Source organism: Anomaloglossus baeobatrachus, chromosome 4 (genome assembly GCF_048569485.1).
Source record: "Anomaloglossus baeobatrachus isolate aAnoBae1 chromosome 4, aAnoBae1.hap1, whole genome shotgun sequence".
NCBI lineage: Eukaryota > Metazoa > Chordata > Amphibia > Anura > Aromobatidae > Anomaloglossus > Anomaloglossus baeobatrachus.
The window spans coordinates 691,276,656-691,298,110 of NC_134356.1; the positions used below are offsets into that span (position 1 = coordinate 691,276,656).

At 41.4% G+C, this 21,455-nt stretch overlaps 1 protein-coding gene across 1 annotated transcript; it reads right to left on the reverse strand.

The window, feature by feature from the left end:
* Nucleotides 1-7,362: 7,362 nt before the first annotated feature.
* On the reverse strand, nucleotides 7,363-8,277 carry LOC142302954 (olfactory receptor 6T1-like). The gene has a single exon (XM_075344057.1). It carries the CDS (start codon nucleotides 8,275-8,277, stop codon nucleotides 7,363-7,365), a length of 915 nt encoding a protein of 304 aa, XP_075200172.1.
* Between the last annotated feature and the right edge of the window lie 13,178 nt (nucleotides 8,278-21,455).

The window sequence follows — 21,455 nt, forward strand, 5'->3', positions numbered from 1 at the left end:
TGGCTTCGTTATAATTTGTTGTAGTGTGCAACGCAGGCAGATGCGCTCTGCAAATGTCTTGGCACTAGTGGGACTATAGCAAAGTCCAATAGCCACGTATAGGATGCCACTAGGTACACTGAGTGTTTGCTAGTATAATGGCTTCGTTATAATTAGTTGGAGTGTGCAACGCAGGCAGATGCGCTCTGCAAATGTCTTGGCACTAGTGGGACTATAGCAAAGTCCAATAGCCACGTATAGGATGCCACTAGGTACACTGTGTGTTTGCTAGTATAATGGCTGAGTTTAAAAAACTTGGAGTGTGCAATGCAGGCAGATGTGCTCTGCTAATGTCTTTGCACTAGTGGGACTATAGCAAAGTCCAATAGCCACGTATAGGATGCCACTAGGTACACTGAGTGTTTGCTAGTATAATGGCTTCGTTATAATTAGTTGGAGTGTGCAACGCAGGCAGATGCGCTCTGCAAATGTCTTGGCACTAGAGGGACTATAGCAAAGTCCAATAGCCACGTATAGGATGCCACTAGGTACACTGAGTGTGTGCTAGTATAATGGCTTCGTTATAATTAGTTGGAGTGTGCAACGCAGGCAGATGCGCTCTGCAAATGTCTTGGCACTAGTGGGACTATAGCAAAGTCCAATAGCCACGTATAGGATGCCACTAGGTACACTGAGTGTTTGCTAGTAAAATTGCTTAGTTTAAAAAACTTGGAGTGTGCAATGCAGGCAGATGTGCTCTGCAAATGTCTTGGCCCTAGTGGGACTATAGCAAAGTCCAATAGCCACGTATAGGATGCCACTAGGTACACTGAGTGTGTGCTAGTATAATGGCTTCGTTATAATTAGTTGGAGTGTGCAACGCAGGCAGATGCGCTCTGCAAATGTCTTGGCACTAGTGGGACTATAGCAAAGTCCAATAGCCACGTATAGGATGCCACTAGGTACACTGAGTGTTTGCTAGTATAATGGCTTCGTTATAATTTGTTGGAGTGTGCAACGCAGGCAGATGCGCTCTGCAAATGTCTTGGCACTAGTGGGACTATAGCAAAGTCCAATAGCCACGTATAGGATGCCACTAGGTACACTGAGTGTTTGCTAGTATAATGGCTGAGTTTAAAAAACTTGGAGTGTGCAATGCAGGCAGATGTGCTCTGCTAATGTCTTTGCACTAGTGGGACTATAGCAAAGTCCAATAGCCACGTATAGGATGCCACTAGGTACACTGAGTGTTTGCTAGTAAAATTGCTTAGTTTAAAAAACTTGGAGTGTGCAATGCAGGCAGATGTGCTCTGCAAATGTCTTGGCCCTAGTGGGACTATAGCAAAGTCCAATAGCCACGTATAGGATGCCACTAGGTACACTGAGTGTGTGCTAGTATAATGGCTTCGTTATAATTAGTTGGAGTGTGCAACGCAGGCAGATGCACTCTGCAAATGTCTTGGCACTAGTGGGACTATAGCAAAGTCCAATAGCCACGTATAGGATGCCACTAGGTACACTGAGTGTTTGCTAGTATAATGGCTTCGTTATAATTTGTTGTATTGTGCAACGCAGGCAGATGCGCTCTGCAAATGTCTTGGCACTAGTGGGACTATAGCAAAGTCCAATAGCCACGTATAGGATGCCACTAGGTACACTGAGTGTTTGCTAGTATAATGGCTTCGTTATAATTAGTTGGAGTGTGCAACGCAGGCAGATGCGCTCTGCAAATGTCTTGGCACTAGTGGGACTATAGCAAAGTCCAATAGCCACGTATAGGATGCCACTAGGTACACTGTGTGTTTGCTAGTATAATGGCTGAGTTTAAAAAACTTGGAGTGTGCAATGCAGGCAGATGTGCTCTGCTAATGTCTTTGCACTAGTGGGACTATAGCAAAGTCCAATAGCCACGTATAGGATGCCACTAGGTACACTGAGTGTTTGCTAGTATAATGGCTTAGTTATAATTAGTTGGAGTGTGCAACGCAGGCAGACGTGCTGCAAATGTCTTGGCCCTAGTGGGACTATAGCAAAGTCCAATAGCCACGTATAGGATGCCACTAGGTACACTGAGTGTTTGCTAGTAAAATTGCTTAGTTTAAAAAACTTGGAGTGTGCAATGCAGGCAGATGTGCTCTGCAAATGTCTTGGCCCTAGTGGGACTATAGCAAAGTCCAATAGCCACGTATAGGATGCCACTAGGTACACTGAGTGTGTGCTAGTATAATGGCTTCGTTATAATTAGTTGGAGTGTGCAACGCAGGCAGATGCGCTCTGCAAATGTCTTGGCACTAGTGGGACTATAGCAAAGTCCAATAGCCACGTATAGGATGCCACTAGGTACACTGAGTGTTTGCTAGTATAATGGCTTAGTTAGAATGAGTTGGAGTGTGCAGAGGACAAGAGGGTACAGTGGCAGGATTGTGGTGCTCTGGGTAGAGGAATGGAAGCCTGCCTTTCTATTCCCTCCTAATGGTGAAATGCAGGGAGGAAATCCCTGACCTGGGCTACACAGACGCTGTTGCTGTTTGCAGGACCTGTCACCTATGGCTCTCTGACCCTGCCGGTACGAGCCCTTAAAAGGACTGCTAGAATGTGCTCTCCCTAAGCTGTCTAACGCTGTGTATGCAGCGCATACAGCTGTATCGGCAATAGGACAAAGGACGGAACTGCGACAGTGATGTCTGACACCAAAGACGCAGAAGGCAGATAATGGCGATCGTGAAGAAAATGTCCGGTTTTATAATGCAGGGACATGTGACATGCAGATCCTATCACACATGCCGTTGCTTCTCTGCCTCAAAGTCCACTTAGGTGTGTGTGTGTCTGTGATTGGCTGACATGCTGGCCAGCCCCACAAGACGCGCGCGCTTAGGGAAGGAAGACAAGAAAAAAAAAAAAAAAAATGGCGATCGCCATTATAGAAACAGCAGTGATCTGAAGGCGCTATTCACGCACACTATACACTGAAATGTGATAATAGTTTGATTCACAGAGTGACTTACACTATTACAGCAGAAACCAAGCTAAGATTTAGCTGTTTTTTGGCTGCTAGAACCGTTCTCGAACGTTTCTAGAACTATCGAGCTTTTGCAAAAAGCTCGAGTTCTAGTTCGATCTAGAACATGCCCCAAAATCACTCGAGCCTAGAACTGGAGAACCACGAACCACGAACCGCGCTCAACTCTAGTTAAAACAAGATTTGTCTGAATAAAAAAATGAAAATTTTCAGTATGACGACCTAAGTTTATCAAAATCTGTGAAGTACCTGTGGGTTCCAAATGCTCACACCACCGCACAAAATCCTTGAGGGGTCTAGTTTTCAGAATGGGGTCCCTTGTGGGGGAGCTCCACTGTTTAGGTGCCTCAGGTGCTCTCCAAATGCGACATGGCGTCCGCTAATGATTCAAGCCAATTTTGCAGTTAAATAGCACCCCTTCCCTTCCGAGCCTTAAGGGGTTGAAGCGCTTTTTGTTTGGGTAGGTAGAGACGAAAAAGATGTGTCTCCAAATTTTGTGGAGAGGTTACTGCCAGTGTTTAGACCTGCCACAAGCCCACTAATGCATGTCTTGATTCAACAAAAAAAAAAAAACGGCCCACAGCCTATGTGGTTCATGGTCTGTAACTCCCTGGTGTTTAAAACCCTATGGGGAGGGTGCGATTCCCTATGGGGCATGGCAATTGCCTTCCAAAACAACAGTACAATACCATCACAGACTAAAAGATGTGTCTTCAAAAATTTTGGGTAGAGGTTACTGCCACTGTTCTTGGAAAGAGAGGCCTTCATCTACCACTGACCCACTAATGGATGTCTTGATTTAAAAAAAAAAAAAAAAACAACAACCAACAGTCTGTATGGCATGAACTGTAACTCCCTGTTTTTTTTAAATTCCTAGTGAAATGGTTATTGTACTGCTGTGTCCCTGGAAGGATTTTGAATGTGTAGACTTCTACATAGGTCTCTAAGTTGTGTCCTGTCTGTACTGGTAGGCGTATGGGAGCACCAGCCCTACACCTGTCTCTCATCCACTTCTATATTTTTTCTGTCAATAGCCTAGGAAGTTAATGACTATGCCAAAACAGAGGTGCTGAACTGTAAACATATTTTTGCTGTTTTGGAAGCTTTTTGACCCCTCTAAATGGGGTTTTCTGTGCTTTACTTTTGGACTCCCATTGAATCCAATGGGGTTCGGAAAAGTTTGATAAAGGTTCGAAGCTCGGTTCATTAAAGGTTCGCAAGCACATCCCATGTTTCGGTCAGTGAACCGCGGGAGATTTGCTCATCTCTACCCATAGGGGGAATTGATCTAGTGGCCACTCTACAGCTATATACAAATACATGTTAGCCATTATCCTCATTATAGTGGAGCATCAATACTAAAATACATTTGTCTCCTGGGCATCTACAGTGTGTGCACCATAACTGGGATGTACATTTATGGTAGTTTCCATTAAACCCTTCATGACTTTCATGATAGGTCATGTGCATCCCTTTAATGTGAGTTAGCATGGTAAACCTGCATATTTCTCCGCACACAACAGCTTATCTGATCAGCCAAGATGGGCTGCTAATAGGTGCATGTGGTTCGGAGATCCACCCTTGCATGGTAACTAGTTAAATCCTGCTGTCAATCCTTTATTTAACCCCTTTTTGCCCTATTGAAAATAAAACATTTAAAAAAACAAAGAAAACAATATACAAATGTGGTATAGCTGCAATTCAGAAATATCCAATCTATCAATATATAAAATAATGTACCTGATCGGTAAAGGATATAATGATTAAAAGAAATCAAAACACCAGAATTACATTTTTTTTGGTGATGCAACATTGGATCAAAATACAGGGTGGGCCAATTACTGTATGGATACACCTAAATAAAATGGGAATGGTTGGTGATATCAACTTCCTGTTTGTGGCTTATTAGTATATGGGAGGGGGAAACTTTTCAAGATGGGTGGTGACCATGGAGGCCATTTTGAAGTCAACCACTTTGGATTCAACTTTATTTTTTCCAATGGCAAGAGGGTCATGTAACATATAAAACATATTGAGAATTTCAAAGGAAAACAATGGTGTGCTTGGTTTTAATGTAACTTTATTTGTTCATTAGTTATTTACAATTTCATGAGCACATATGTGCTCAAAGTGCTGCCTATTGTGTTGTATTGTCAATGCAACCCTCTTCTCCCACTCTTCACAAACTGATAGAAAAACAGCAGAAGAAATGCCAGCACAGGCCTCCAGTATCCCTTGTTTCAGCTGCTGCACATCTTGTATCTTCACACCATAGACAATTGCCTTCAGATGACCCAAAGATAAAAGTGTAAGGGGGTCAGATCAGGAGACCTTGGTGGCCATTCAACTTGCTGACAATGACCAATCCACTTTCCAGGAAACTGTTCATGTAGGAATGCTCGGACCTGACACCCATAATGTGGTGGTGCAAATAAAAAATGCCAGTGGCCCAGTGTGTAATCCTCATATTAGAGGCCACAGGTCCATGGTACAATAACCGGACGTCACATCAACAATAGACCTCCAAGAACTTGCTGGCTGTTTGTGGAATATATATATATATATATATATATATATATATATATATATATATATATATATATATATATATATATATAGTATAATTTTCTCCTTTATATATATATTTTGGATTGTCTAATTACTGCTGCAGTGTGTGCAAACTTGGTAATGAAGTACAGGAAACGTCTGACTTTTGCAATTGCAAACAGAGGTTTCTACTAAATATTTAGTTCTGTTAATTATTTAAAAATCATACAATGGGATATTCTTTAATTTTTGGGAGGATTTTGTTTGTCACAGTTGTCACAATAAAAATTGTAGTCCTCTCTATTCTTTGTAGGTGGAAAACTTGCAAAATCCCCAGAGGATCAAATACTTTCTTTACTCACTGTATCTGCAGTCCAGCACTTATTTTGCAGCACGCGCTCCACCTTGCAGCCCTCGTTTAGGACTCACTAGAATTTGTAATTCTCCAACCAGCCAGGTAAAATTACATCGTACTGTCTCAAGTTAATAGTGCAATATTAAATCAGCTTTTTGTTTAGTTCCTGTGCATAGGATTTATTTGTCGTAATGGTCCCGTAACCTTCTCTATTCAAGAGTTTGCCCGCGATCGCCTCCTTTTAATGAGCATTTGACCCTTTCAACACCAGGAAACTCAAAGCTCCTAAAGCTGCCCATATTGTTTCTAAAAAAAATGTTTAGATTCATTGGATGAATTAGCAGCTACCGAATTATCAGATTCCTGATATGTTCACTGATTTGTTGTTTTAACTTGCGAGTAGTACAGCCTATATATTCTGTATTGCATTTAGTACATTGAACACACTTTACTACAAACTTGCTTTTACAATTATTTTCTTTCAGATAAAGAAAATAAAGATGCTAGAATGGCTCATCCAATCACATGCCTTGAATGCAAATTTTTATTCCTTCCATTAACTTAAATTTAAAGCATAAAGTTCATAGAAGGAGGCCACATCACCTACAAGATGTGAAGAGTGTTTGTGTGGAAGAGTGGTCCCCAAACCCACCAGAGCAATGCCGATGACTAGTGTCTTAATACAGGAGGTGTCTGGAAACTTCATTACCAACAAAGACTTTTGTATGAGGTTTTAAATAATTTTAGTTAGTGTGTTCAATACTTTTTTCCTGTGTCATTTATCATTACTTCACTTAACTTATTTTTTGGACATCTATGGTGTGATTTTTTTTGGATATGTAGATTTAATAGGCTGTTACCAACATCTGGGGAAAATTTCATATCGATGGCACCTTTAGAAATATATTTGCTTGGAAAATTGGTGAAGTTTTGAATATTTATTCCACTCTCTGTATGCTATTATTTACCCTCCTTTTTCCCCTAGCTATATGCAGGGGAGTCACCTTCTGGTTTATCAATTGGTGGTCATTTCATGTCACTAGACAGCGTACTTTGACACTTAAACTTTATCTCTGCTGATATACTCACTATATTCATGAGTGATCAATATCGCCATTTTCACTTGGCATTTAAGTGCCTCCATCTCTACCTCATCCTTTAGTTTTATGGAATTGTCTTCTACAATCACCAATAACAATAAACTCAAAATTGTCCTTATTTTCACTTGTGTTCCCTATCCAACCTTAAAAACTCAACATTCACCATCTGACCACTATCTACTTACAATTTGATGCTCTTGATCTCCTTACCTCAGTCTACAAAATTGCTCAATTTTGTTGGAGCCTGACAGGCAGTTAAATATGGTTTACTGGAGAAGTATGAATTTAGTACAAGTATTCATTTGCAAATTGTTTGTTATAATATTAAAAAAAATATCCGGCATCCAATTATCACGATTAAATTAGAAAATAATTTTAAATGTAAGGAAAGCTTTCTGAAAGTCTTTGTTCCTAATGGTGTATATTATAGGATTAAGCAGTGGGGTCAGAACAGTATAAATTAGAGATAAGTCTTTGCTCAGGATCAGAGATTGTCCTCTTGTTGGAAACATATAATCAGTCATCAATGTCCCATAAAGCATGGAAACCACAATGAGGTGGGAGCTGCAGGTGGAGAAGGCTTTATGTCTTCCAATGGTCGATGGGATCTTCAGAATGGTGATGACAATGTACACATAGGACAAGATAATCACTAAAAAAGATCCTATAACAGCAAAAATTCCCAATATAAGTACCTGGCTACGAATTCTGGATGTATCAGAGCAGGAAAGTTGGAGTAAGGGTTCAAGGTCACAATAGAAATGGTCGATAACATGTGGTCCACAGAAATACAAATTGGGTATAGAAACTAAATCTGTCAGTGCCATGATAACTCCAATTAACCAAATTACATTTACCGACCTTACACAAAACTTATGATTCATTATAGTGTTATAGCGGAGAGGTTTACAGATGGCGAGATAACGATCATAAGACATCAAAACAAGCAGAAGACATTCTGAGGACTCTAAAGTAACAAAGAAACACAACTGGAATATGCAGGAGATAAGAGACACAGTGAATTCTCCATGCAATATGGTGTAAAGAAGAGTGGGGACAATATCTGTGATCACCAGGAGGTCACATAACGACAGCTGTGTAATGAAGAAGTACATGGGGGACCGGAGGGATTTACTCACTGAATACAAGGCCATGATGAGAAGGTTTCCAAAAATAGTCCCAAAATATATAATAATCAGTAAAGGAAAAAAGAGAAAATTTAAGCAATGAACATTCGGAAATCCTAGAAGGACGACGGAGGTGATATTAGTTGGCATTGTTCCCTGAAGGAAAGGTGTTGAGAAGACTTAAGTCTATAAATTTCAAAGATCTCTGAAGTTTTCAAAATTGACCATGTATTAAAAAATAAAATTGCATTTATGGTAATTAGGTTTCTAATATTCACTTAAACTTTAAAGAAAATAATATAGTTTAGAGATTTTTTCTTTACACAAAATCTCACAAACCGGCGCTGAATAACAGTGAAAGTTATTTTATTACTATCCTTATTCTTAATCCTTGACAAAATACACAAGAAATAACCCTACAAGTGGGTTACAGAGAATAAACCACATATAAATTGTAGGCACAATTAAAAGCTCATGGGGCCCCGGCCGGTAGCAGCCACGATCTGATAAAAAGTTTTTATTAATGTCTCTAGGCAAAATAAAAAGGTAAAATAAAAAGGTAATTCTCTCTGGAATTTTAGTTCAGTGACTGCAAACAGTTTTTACAAGGAGGTATTGAAAAAGTGCCAGCCTGTATGTCACGGCAATTTTCCTGCTTGGAGGTACCTGCACAGAAGTTGAAACTTTACTACTTGTTAGATTCTCACTGACAGCCACGCTGCATGTAATCACGATCCCTGGTTATGACTAGGTATACCGCGCTCCTGGCAGGGAGTCTAGCGGTAACTGGATCAGTGCGCTGGGGGCCCGTTACAGATCCCCAGTGTAGATTACCTGACACCGATGCTAACCGAGGGACTCCGTGGATGTCGTCCTTGCGTGGTGCAGTTTTTTCTCCCCCGTCTGGAGATGATAGAATTAGTGTTAGGCTTCTGTGCACAGGGTCTTCAAATCTGTGTGACTACTGCGCCCCCACGGGCTCCTCCCTCCGGCCTCGGTAAGGCGGTCACCCCTCACTTCCTGCTCCCGGTTGTCGTCCATCCCTCATGCTTCGGGAGCGCCGCCGGCACTCTTTAATCTTTAAAGAAACATCTTTCCTCTCTTTAAAAGTTATATTACTAATCCGATCCTGGGGATACTAATTTGCTTGATATTTATTTGTAATCAACCTGTACACATGTATAGAGACTTACAAATCTTTAATAACGGTGAGTAGATATTTCGAACTTTGAATTCTCTGACTTTGCCAAATTTTTTCTAATATTTTCATTTGTAGCAAATTTGCGTGAATCTCAATACTCAAAAGCTTCTAATTGCTCAGAAAATAAAAGAGGAGTGTAGGAAGAAAAAGAAGAAGCCCTTAATGATAAGAGTATAAACTTTAGCTGTGTGAGAGAGAAGACCTTGCTGACCATAAGGGCTTACACTCTACAGTAGAGAGAGAGAGAGAGGACCTTGCAGTTTGTAAACGTTTACAGTCTACAAGATAGAGAGAGAGGGAAAACCCCACTGTTCATAAAAGCTTAAGCTCTACAGGAGAGAGAGAGAGAGGACCCCACTGACCATTAAAACTTATTCTCTACAGGAGAGAGAGAAAGGACCCCACTGATCAAAAGAAGTTAAAATCTACAAGAGAGAGAGAGAGATGACTCCACTTACCATGAGAGCTTACACTTTATAGAAGAGAGAGAATTGCACTGACCATAAGAACTTACACTCTACATAGAGAGGACCCCGCTGACCATAGGAGCTTACACTTTACATGAGAAAGAGAGGACCTCACTGACCATAAGAACTTACATTCTACAGGAGTGAGAGGACCTAGATGACCATAAGAGCTTACACTCTACAGGAAATGACCCCACTCATGATAAGAGCTTATACTCTAGAGGAGAAAGAGATTACTCTGCTGTTCATAAGAGTTTACACTCTACAGCAGAGAAAGAGAGGGTGAAAACAACAATGACCATATGAGCATACACTCTATAGGAGAGAGAGAACCACACTGACTATAAGAGTTTCCACTTTACAGGAGAAAGAGAGGATCCTGTTTACCATAAGAGCTTAAATTCCACTGAGAGAGAGAGGACTTGGCTGACCTTACAAGCTTACATTCTACAGGAGAGAGAGGACCCCGGTGATCATAAGAGCTTCTATTCTTCAGGAGAAAAAGGACCCTGCTGACCATAGGAGCTTGCGTTCTATGGAAGTGAGTGAATAACGAGAGCCCTGCTGGCCAAAAGAGGTTACACTTCACAGGGAATAGAGATTTATCCAGTGGCTCTAGAGATGGAAAACAACTCTACCATTCAAACTATACTCCAGTTGGGAACTGCAGATCTCAGACATCCCATGTATTCAGCACCACTGCACAAGGTATGATGATCCGTACAAAATTATAGCTGCAGGGTATTATGGGAGGCTCGCATGGCAATGCAAACTTACTTTATCTTAGTCTCTGAAGTTGAAACTGTGGCAATTGATGCTGGCAAGGTTTTTCTTTTTTGCACTTACAATCGCAAAATGTTTGAGTTCGCATGAAGCTGTAAATTTTAGAAAACTTGATTCAAATCCAATCCTCCGAGGACAGATCCGCTCATCTCTAATCTTTATCCTTACACAAGAGTTATTAATATTGTGAGAAGGAAACAGTCACTAGACACAAAGCACACAGCAAATGAACGTGTTGAGTTGGTGATATGTAATGCATCATAATGTCTTCTCATATCATGGTTGAGTCATAAAAAAACACTATATCTGTAAAAAAAGAAGAAAAGCTTTTTCAAAGCTCAGAAAGCAATTTTTCAGCAGAGTAATTTTGAATTCAGCAAAATGGTGACTGCCAAAAGGTAAAATGCAAAAGAAACCCCTCACATCTCTGTCCACTGTCTTTGCCCTTTTTCTCACATATGGTCTTCAATACCACCACATGCCAAAAACAAGGATTCTTCACTCTAAACCTGGAATTTTAACCTCAACTATGCTCAGGAAATTTTGTGACGTCACGATAAGACCTGTGATTTTACGACATGCATGTGCAGGGAAATTTAATTCCAGTCGCATCTGAAAATCCTTGCCTTGCACAACGCTCCAGAGTGTGGTTATACGGGGTTCCAGAGTGCGGTTGCAGCAGGGAGAGCTTCTGAGGGCTCTACGGGGGAGGAGTGAGAGATGGAGGTGGCTGGAGGGGAGAGTATTAGCAGTGTTTATGTGTTTTTCTATATCTTATGCTCGCTCAGCTCTGTGGTCTCTTTGGATCGCACAGCTTTAGTAAAGACAATTCAATTAGCATAGAATAAATTTGATGCAAGCCAAATTTCCTCGTAAAATTCATGCGATTTTGCAAGTTTAAATCTTTTTAGGTCTTCTAATTTTTAGGTGCAATTTTAAACACTGAATAAAAAAAAACTTTGGCTATATTTACATGTCTGCAATATTCATGCTAGTACATGTGAATTTAGATATTGGCATTCTAAGTCAGTTTTATGGTTTATTTCTCAAAAATTCATGATTAAAGCAGAATTCTGTTGTATGTAAAGATCAGCAGACACTCACGCTCACCTACACTTTATCTCCTCTGGGCAGACTTTAACATACCATTGTCATAAAATGTGTGTGAACAGCGGCGTGCAGTCAGTCTGAGACAGGCAACCAGCAATCTTATAATAATGTAATAATATGTGGCTATTTTATACACTGATGAAAGAAAACTCAAGATCCCGTGAGATATCCACAAAACTCCCATGTGTACACCGTGATTACACACAATAGAAAATAATTTAATTGAGATCTCATTTTTATGGATTTTGGATTATTATGTTTTCTAAAAAATGAAGAAAAAAATGAAAAATTAAAAGATTTATAAAAATATATTTTAATGGCCACAAATTCATAAAATTCATTTTTGGATCAAGAGAGAATCAATATTTATTTACACAATATAAATGAAGCACGGCCTTGAGTGGCCTCATCCATGAGAATAAGATTGTGCTAATTTTTAAATGTTGTATAAAAATACTATGTCATGGATCCAAGACTTTGTGTGCTACCATGCTGCCTTCTATATTTCATATACAGTAGCAAATTATTGGCTAGTATGCTAGGCACTGCTCAGTACTTGATTGAGTATCGAGGTGAAACTTCACTGATTGAGGTGAGGAGGGATCACAGTGAGAGCCACTTGCAGTCTTTAAATGGCTCTCACTGGGGGTAAAAACAACATTTTTAGATGTAGTGTGTCCAAAGAAAACCCTTCCTCCCTGGAAATGCTCTCTCTATGGCTGGCTGTATGTGAATGGACAACCAAACTTAGGGTAGTGTCACACACAGCGACGACGACAACGACGTCGCTGCTACGTCACCATTTTCTGTGACATTGCAGTGACGTCCCATCGCTGTCGCTGTGTGTGACATCCAGCAATGGCCTGGCCCCTGGTGTGAGGTCGTCGGTCGTTGCTGAATGTCCAGCTTCATTTTTTGGTCATCGCTCTCTTGCTGTGATGCAGGTTTAGGTTTATTCACTACTTAGCGAGAATTTCCCATTGACTTCCATTGTGCCTTCTACTCATAATAAATATGTGAGTATCGGACAGTACTCGGTAACAGCATAGTGAATATGAAGAGTTAACTACTCGCTCAACACTAGCCAAACTGCCCAATCATTGATTTTCATTATACTTTTTACGCGAGTTGAGCCCATCAGAGTGTCTGACCAGCTTCACCAGAGTAATAACTTAGCAATCAAGCATCATAGCATCCACTCATCATTTTGAATGCTGAGCACCGAGCATTGCGCTGCTCACTCATCATATTTCTATTTATATAGTCCTATTTGGAGAGGTTAAGTAAATTGTTATGTGTTTTTTGTGGGAACAAAAATCAGTTTAACTTGTTTTTTAATTTTTTATTTATAACAGTTTCTTCAATTTTTAAGAGTCATGCAATTGTTGGTTATCTCTATAAATATCTTTATATCCCCAGTTATTCAGGGAAGTTTTCAATCACTTAATTGGACCACTCTTAAGACTCCTATGCAAAGGAAGGGCAAGTATTGGGTAAATCATCCGGCCTGGCTCTAGTGCTGGTCCATGTGTTTTTGTTCAGTCATGGTCATCTCTTTCTGCTCATGAGCATGTAATATTTGTATGGTACATTGGTATATGTATGGTACATTGGTGCAAACTTCTGACATCATCTTAGGCATTTTAAGGCTGCTTAGTGAGGCTGCCTGACACGTAGTAACTGCACGCTGCATTCACGCGTTCACTGTGTTTACCAGCTCTATCTCTACTCAGCTCTATTACAGAGTATCTTAAGTGTGATGCTATACCACATCTGCTGTATAAGAGTTTTATCCACACACTTGTATCAGCTATTTTAAGGCACCTGCCTGCTGACTTGTTTCTATAGTTGGACTGGGGTTTCTGAAGCCATCGGGTGAATTGACTTTAGGGGCTCATTCTATGTAAATACTGGTTAGCCATTATCCTCATTATAGGGGAGCATCGACACTAAAATACAGGAGACTCCTGTGCATATACTGTGTGTACACCATAACTTTGATGTAATATTATGGTAGTTTGCATCAACCCCTTCATGACTTAACGGTTCATCATAGGTCATGTGCATTCCTTTAATAAGAGCTAGCATGACGAGTCCACATGTTTCCCTGCATACACCAGCTGATCTGATCAGCTGACATGTGGTGCTAATAGGAGTGTAGATCCACCCTTGCATGTTAACTAGTTAAATCCTTGTTGTCAATCTCTTATTAACCCCCTTTTTGCCCCATTGAAAATAAAACAATTTAAAAAAATAAACAATACACATATTTTGTATCGCAGCAATTCAGAAATGCCCACTCTATCAAAATATTAAGTAAATCTATCTGTCTGGTAAAGAGCATAATCATTAAAAAAAAAATGCCAGAATTACGTTTTTTTTGGTCGCTGCAATATTGCATCAATATGCAATAAAAAATTATCAAAAAATTGCATTTACACAAAAATAGTATAAATAAAAATGTCAGCTCAGGATGCAAAAATAAGCTGGCACACAGCTCCAGATCCTGAAAAATGAGTTATTAGTCTAGTAATTTTGCAACAAAAGCATAATTTTTTTTTATTTTTTACAAATTTTTGAAATTGAGGGTTTAAAAGTTAATAAGAATGTCCTTGTTAAGCCTCTTACAAGAATTCGACCCACTGATTTGTGTGAGAGGATATCATGGGCTCAGATGCTCCTCTTTAGCAACTGTCAGATGCATCCAATTTGAAAATCAGTAGAAATGGTTGAATTGATACGATCCAAACGATGTTTAAGTAAAATTGAATAAAATTTACAGATCCAGGCAAATTAGAACAATTTGTGATTTAATTAGAGCAGTTGATAAATTAAAAAATGGCATCTGTTTACGTTATTCATAGATTAACTGAAATCACGAAAGGCTCACATAACCTCAAGTTTTTACTCTCAGTAGTTATTATCATAACCAGTATAAAAGCTCTGACATAAAATGTGTAAGACATTTTAGGGTGATTTTAGGGTAATGAGAGTGCATTAGGATTCACAATTCAGAAATAAATCTAAGTCAAGAAAGTGTTAATTCATTAGACAAACTCTCCAGTGACTTTCTCCCTTACAAAATGACTAAACATCGAAACGCGTGTAGGGTTTAAGGACACGGCACACCTTGGGCCAAGTATTAACCACCTCTTTGATTATTATTTCCCCTGTTTCTATCCATATTTTTTTTCTGGGATCATATTATGTATTGTGCTCAGCAGCTATATATTGGCTCTTTGGTTGAACTGGGTTCCTGCCTCTGCTATTTACTACTAGGCATATACTTCCCATTCTTCTTGCTACCACTAGGCATTTACTCTTTATACTGTCTACTTTTATATCTTTTCCCTGGCTAGTATTGTTCCATCTGCAGAGCCCAGGGGATATATATATATATATATATATATATATATATATATATATATATATATATCTACAACACTAGAATACTGACTAACCTTTCAATATAACAAATGTGAAGCACCAGGAATGCCTCCTGCCACCAATGTTGTTTGCCCTTGTACAAGAATTATGTGCCCAATGCATTCAGTTTGGTCCAAATATTTCAGGACTCTAAATTGGTAATGCTTCATATTATATTAGACATTTTGTGATTTACCGTATACTATGCATTATATCCACAGAAAGATCCCTATTACATATCTCTCATTTTATTGAAGCCCTTTGTTTGGTAAGATGTTATACAATTAACCTCTTTGTAAACCGGGGATTTTCCATTTTTAATTTTTTCCTTCTTTTTTTTAAGATCCATTACTTTTTTTTTTAGTTTTCTGTCAATATGGGCCTTAGGAGGACTTGGTTTCTGCATGATGAGTTGTACTTTTGAATGACACCATTCCTTCTGCCAAAGATTCTACTGGAAAATAGTAAAAAAAAGGACTGTAAAATTGTAAAAAAAAAAGTGCAGTTCCACAATTTTTTTTTTCCTATGATCACTATATGGTAAAACTGACCTGTCGGTACAATTCCAAAGTTCGTAAATACCAAAAATGTATTATTTTAGTTTTATTTAAAGTAGTTAGAAAAATTCTGAAATTTATAAAAAAATTAAATAAATAAATAAATAAAAGGAATTCCACTTTTCTCACCATTTTCCAAAACCCATAGCATTCTAATTTTTCAGGATATGGGGCTGTGTGATGACTTATTTAAGGAGAAAAATATGGAGATCCAGCTCACCTCAAAGTACAGCTGTCTTTATCTCCAATGTCCAGGAAGCAGGTGATCACGCTGCTGTAGCGTATTTCAGCGTATTCATGTCAGGAAAAGGGAAAAAGCCCCAGTGTCCAAAGAATGATATGCAGATAAAATCCACTTTTTAATACATTTTTCTTTAAAAGCGATATAAAAACGTTGTAGTCCTCACATGAATAACAGAAGTCACAAACAGTGAAAAACACCATACATGTTTTGATCAGAAACTGATTTTAGACTAGGTGAGTATGTGAGTCGTCCACACAAGACATTTAAACACAGTTATTCACTAACAATGTTTGAAAACATATGTGCTAGTAGACCTATAAGAACAAGGTTAAAAACACATATTAAAAACATATTGTACAGACCTTAATATGTGGAGATCACAAAACCAAATGGTACAAAATCTGAATGGTAACAATACCTGGCATTAGGTGAAGAGAGAGAAGAGGAGAAAAATGAAAAAATGAAAACAACCAAAAAATGCACCTCACTCTCAAAATCCAATCCAAAAGATAGCTACATTTTGTTTTTAAGTTTCCCTCTATTATGTGACACCAGTACCATGTCTAATGCTTGGTATAACGCCTGCCTGGCTCCAAAGACTCAGACGGGCTGTAATGGACAGGCTAGAGGGACGCCACTGACCAAGCAGGACCCCTAGAACACTGAAACCCTTTGACCCCTATACAGGGATTTGGTATTACACAGGGCCCAAGGTGATCACTACCTGTGGAAGGCTGCAGTCCGAGAGAGTAGTAGTCAGGCAGGGTCAAACCAGGAATTGCAGAACAGGGACAGAATTGCCAGGCAAGGACGTAATCAGAAAACAAAGCAGAGGTAAAATCCGGAACTGGCAGCAAGGTACATAAACGACAGGCAGAAGGGTAGTCAAAACACAAGCAAGGTCAGCGCACAGGAATCAAAATACAAACAGCACAGGAACCAGGAATACAAACTATCTCTGGCAGTGGTCAAATGACAGGAGGGGGAATAAGTAGGGTGTGGTGTCTTCCCATTGGCTGCAGGGGAATGATGGCAACTTCAGCTGGAAGGCACACACCACCTACAGTCAGGCAGTGGTACTGCAGATTCAAGGGAAACCCAGCCTAGTGGATGAGTAGAGCCTATGCTCAGCACCCACTCCTCTCATATCACCAGTACTATCCATGGCGGGAACAGGGGGTCACCTGGCGATCAGAGCAGAAGTCGCAGGAGTGGACTCCGGTGGGGACATGACACTTGGTTTCTATGACAAACACTCAAAATTTATTTGTACTGCGTTTCTAAAAATCAATGAGGTATTTGATGGCTTTTTTTCTTTTTTTTCCATTTCTCCTTCTCTTCTTACTTCCTTTTCCTTTTAAAAAAGAAAATAAAGGGGGAATGGGGGTGTGTGCTACATATGAAACATCCCATGGTAAATAACCATGTGTTTTCAGAGAAAAACTGAGGAAGTGAATTAAACTGAGTAAAAAATATTAGGCATGTGTGAACATCTCTCTAAAAACAATTCTGATACCATTGTTAAAGATAAAATTGAATACAGGATCTACCTAAGGGATGTATACATCTTGGCTAGTGATGATATAATAATAATATCCAACATTTACTAATGAAAAAAACTTCTCTCTTAAAATTGAAACCAAATGGTACCTAGGATCCCAAAGAGAAAATCCAAATTGCTTCTCTATTACGTAGATCTCGTTCTCTGTCTCCACCAGGAGATGTTGGTGGACAGTTTCTATGGCAACGACTTGAAATTCATTTGTGCTGCATTTGTGAACATCAATAAAGTGTTTGGCAGCATTTGATATATTTCTGATATGTCATGTAAATGTTCTCATACTCTACACTTCAATTTTCTCTTTGTGGAAACAACATAATTGAGATCACATGCTTTGCAATAAATAATATAAGTAACAAAATCAGAATTGCAAGTAAAAAAAATATGAATTGTGAATGATCTAGTATGATTCAAATTATTAAATTCATTTTTTTGTGGAGAATGTGTAAGAGTCTGAAATGTGATTGTATCAGCAGTGCAATAGGACCCTGTGTCTTCTGCCTGCCTGCACTGACCAGCAGGGTTTTGGGTCAGAGACCCTGTAGATGCAAGAGTTACCTCAGAGAAAGTGTGCTAAGGCCGGGCTGCCTGAGGGAGACAGTTGTGTGACTGCGGGCTAAAAAGAGTCTGAAAAGAGAAAGAGATCAGAGGCTGTGGGAGACTATATTTTGTTTCATTATCTTTTCATCACAAAAGAACCAGGAGCGGTGCTGAAGAAATTGGACCGTGTTGTGTGAGAAAGGAGCTCTAGTTTCCTGAGGGGAGGGCTGTTCTCTGGACCGAGGAAGCTGTGTTCTGTGTGAGGATTACTACAGAGCTGTGGGCCTGAGACCGTGTTCTGTGTGGAGTAATTGGCTGATATCGACTAAGTCCGGGATCCCTGCGTGGCAGGACTGGGGTGAAGACATCCTTGAAGCAAGAAGAAGATTTTTGTGTTTCCTTTTTCTTACTTCTTTGGATTTATATACAGCGGACTCTGACCACAGGACTGTGTGAAAATTCCCCTGAAGTTAATGGTACCATATTTTTAAGATACCCGGGTATCCCTTTGTTTAGTGTAAAACCAACGTTGGTAAAATTTAAGGCTTTGTTATTAGTGGTGATAAGTTATACTCAGTGCGCCATCTCAGAGGTTCCCTCAGAGGCCCCCATTGGATTTACACCTCTTGCCTTTATAGTTAATTGTTTTTCTTTGTTCAACCTGGTGAGTAGGTAAATTTATTCCCGGTTCCTGAAGTAATATATATAACCCGGGAACTCTTGAGATCGGCGTATTGATTCCGGCTAAAAGCTGAGTGTTACGGGGGGACCGGCAGATTAGGACCAGGGGGTATATATCCTAATCGCCAGTCGGGGCCCACCGTGCTCCAGATGACAAAGGAGCTGCTGGCACCTGAGGGTTAGGCGGAGACTATACAGCTGGATGGCTCTGAGATAACCCAGGAACTCTGGGAACCGGTCACGTGTGTTGGGACACGTCAGACCGGACGACAACCCGATTAGCGTTTTGGTGCACCTAGCGCTACACCAACCACGTGTGCAGGAAACACGTCAGGCCGGGTGGTAACCAGGTAGCGTTGACCAGAAGACCGCCACGAAAGCGCCCTGTCGGCCACGTGTGTAGGACACGTCAGGCCGAGCGGTCCTCCGATTAGCGTTTCTGGCCACCTCTCGACTGGCCATGTGTGGGTAGGACACGTCAGGCCAGATGGGTACACCAGTAGCGTTGACCGGGAAGCCGAGGAGGATAAGGAACACCCTGTTAACTCCACAGAGGTCCTGGGGTATGCTGTCCGTTCGCGTAGAAGGCACAACCGGACAGGTGGCGCAGCAGGTGCGTTGTCCGTGTGCGTAGGGGGCACAATCAGACAGGTGGTGCAGCAGGTGCGTTGTCCGTGTGCGTAGGGGACACAATCAGACAGGTGGCGCAGCAGGTGCGTTGTCCGTGTGCGTAGGGGGCACAATCGGACAGGAAGCACAGCAGCCGCAGCCCAGTTAACGCCACTGGGCTGCTATAGCAAGACTGGAACGGCAGGAGGGAAGCACGGCGCCTGACCCTGATGTGCCGAGCCACGAATCTTGGCGTGACAGGCACTGTTCGCCTAACCCTATTTACCGCTTCCCAATATAGGCTTATGCCGCAATTAGGCTCTAACATGGAGGTGTGCTCTGACTGAGCAAAAGTGAAGACTGCGCCCCTCCATGTTGTCTCCAGCCCCTTTTATAACCTGGGTCCACCCCAAACCCAGGGTGGAACCACCAAGATCCAATAGCAGAGTGCCATGTCATCAGTGATGTCACATGCGACCTATCCGGAACCGCCACGTCATTGATGACCTCATGGCAGCCATGCCCCAAACACTTCACCAGTCATCGTCTGACGACCAATACTGAGGTGCCAGATCATAGGGGCGGGCCTCTGCGAGCCAGTCCGGAGTTGCCACGTCATCAGGACACCTGACACCCTCTGCCCTATCAGGGCCTGCCACCTCACGGACATGCTCAGTGAGGTCCTTACCGGACCTAGCCTCTGATGCACTAAGTGCCTGAGCATGCTCAGTAGCCTGAGCCACAGGCTTAGAAAGCAGACTATCAGTTTGAGCATGCTCAGTAGGCACATCCCAGAACTTAGACACAGCACGAAGTCCAAGTACCTGTGCAAAGAGGCTGTTAGGGTTAATTGTGGGAGCATGCTCAGTAGCCTGAACTGAGGACTTAGTCTCAGCCATAACACAAACAGGCTGAGCATGCTCACTAGGCAAAACACCGGGCTTAGACTCTGGCTGGGGTAAATCGGCGCACGCATGCGCACTAGCCGCCTCTCCACACTTAGACGTGGTGGAAGGAACAGCCAACTGGACGACCCGAGGCACGGCCAAGAATGGCAGCCGGCGCCTGGGCGCAACAGGAACCGCAGCAGGCTGCTTGCGGCTATGGCGGCGCCGGTTCGTAACACTGAGTGTGTTAATTCCATTTTTTTTGTGCTTTGAGGGGTTCTTAAGTCAGTCATTATTTATACTGAATCATACTCATTCTCAACCCAGTAAATGAACCCTTGTTTATTTCTGCCTCTGTCTCAGTTTGTGACCCACTGGATTCTCTTCAGACCTACGGTCATTACATTTACTTGGTGTAGTCAGCAGGATCCAGTGTCTGTCATGGACGGAGGTGGGGAAAGAAATGACCCTGCTACATCAGCAACCTCCATGCCGGTAGGAGTTTTACTGCAGCAGATGCCAAGATACGACGGGCATAACATGGCATTACAGGATTGGGCTGAGAGGGTCTGGAGTATTATGTGGATGTGTAACCTGGCTCCTACGTTACAAGCAGAGCCGGCATTAAATGCGTTAGAAGGTGATGCTAGGCGAATGGTGGTGGTACACCCTGAGGCTGAAAGAAATATGCTAGAGAAAATATTGGAACTGTAGAGGGAGCTTGGGAGGACAGGCCCGTGTAACCCAGCTTCGATCCATGTTCTTTTATCGCCCTCAAAAAGAAAGTGAGACTGTGATGCATTACCCTAATACCCTGCAGAAGATGTTGAAAGAGGTGCAGTGACTAGACTCAGGGGCCATGGGGGAGTTTATGGAGGTAGATCGCTTGCTTCGGTATCAATTCATCACAGGGTTAGTCAATAGGCTCCTTCGAGACAAAATGTTGGAGATGGCCCGGGCCACACCAGAAATATCCTTCTGGCAGACCTACTGGGCTGCGTTGGAAAGGGAGGAGGTGTCTGAACTGGTGGTTGAGTGGTCTGTGGACAGCACCCAGACAGAGGGAGGCCAAGCGTCCATGGCAGGAGAAGGGGGGCTGGTAGAAATTGTACAAGCTCTGCATACTGAATTGAGAGAGTTAAAGCTAGCGGTGTCAAAAATCAAAGCTGGGTCAGCCCCTACCCCCCCATAGGGACCATCTGCCGCCTCCTCGAGGATGGTGACTCCACGGATGGTCAGGCTGCCTTGTTTGAAGGACTCGG

Excerpts from the sequence above, each read along its gene's own strand:
- LOC142302954 (XM_075344057.1), bottom strand. The coding sequence starts at position 8,277 with ATGCCAACTAATATCACCTCCGTCGTCCTTCTAGGATTTCCGAATGTT.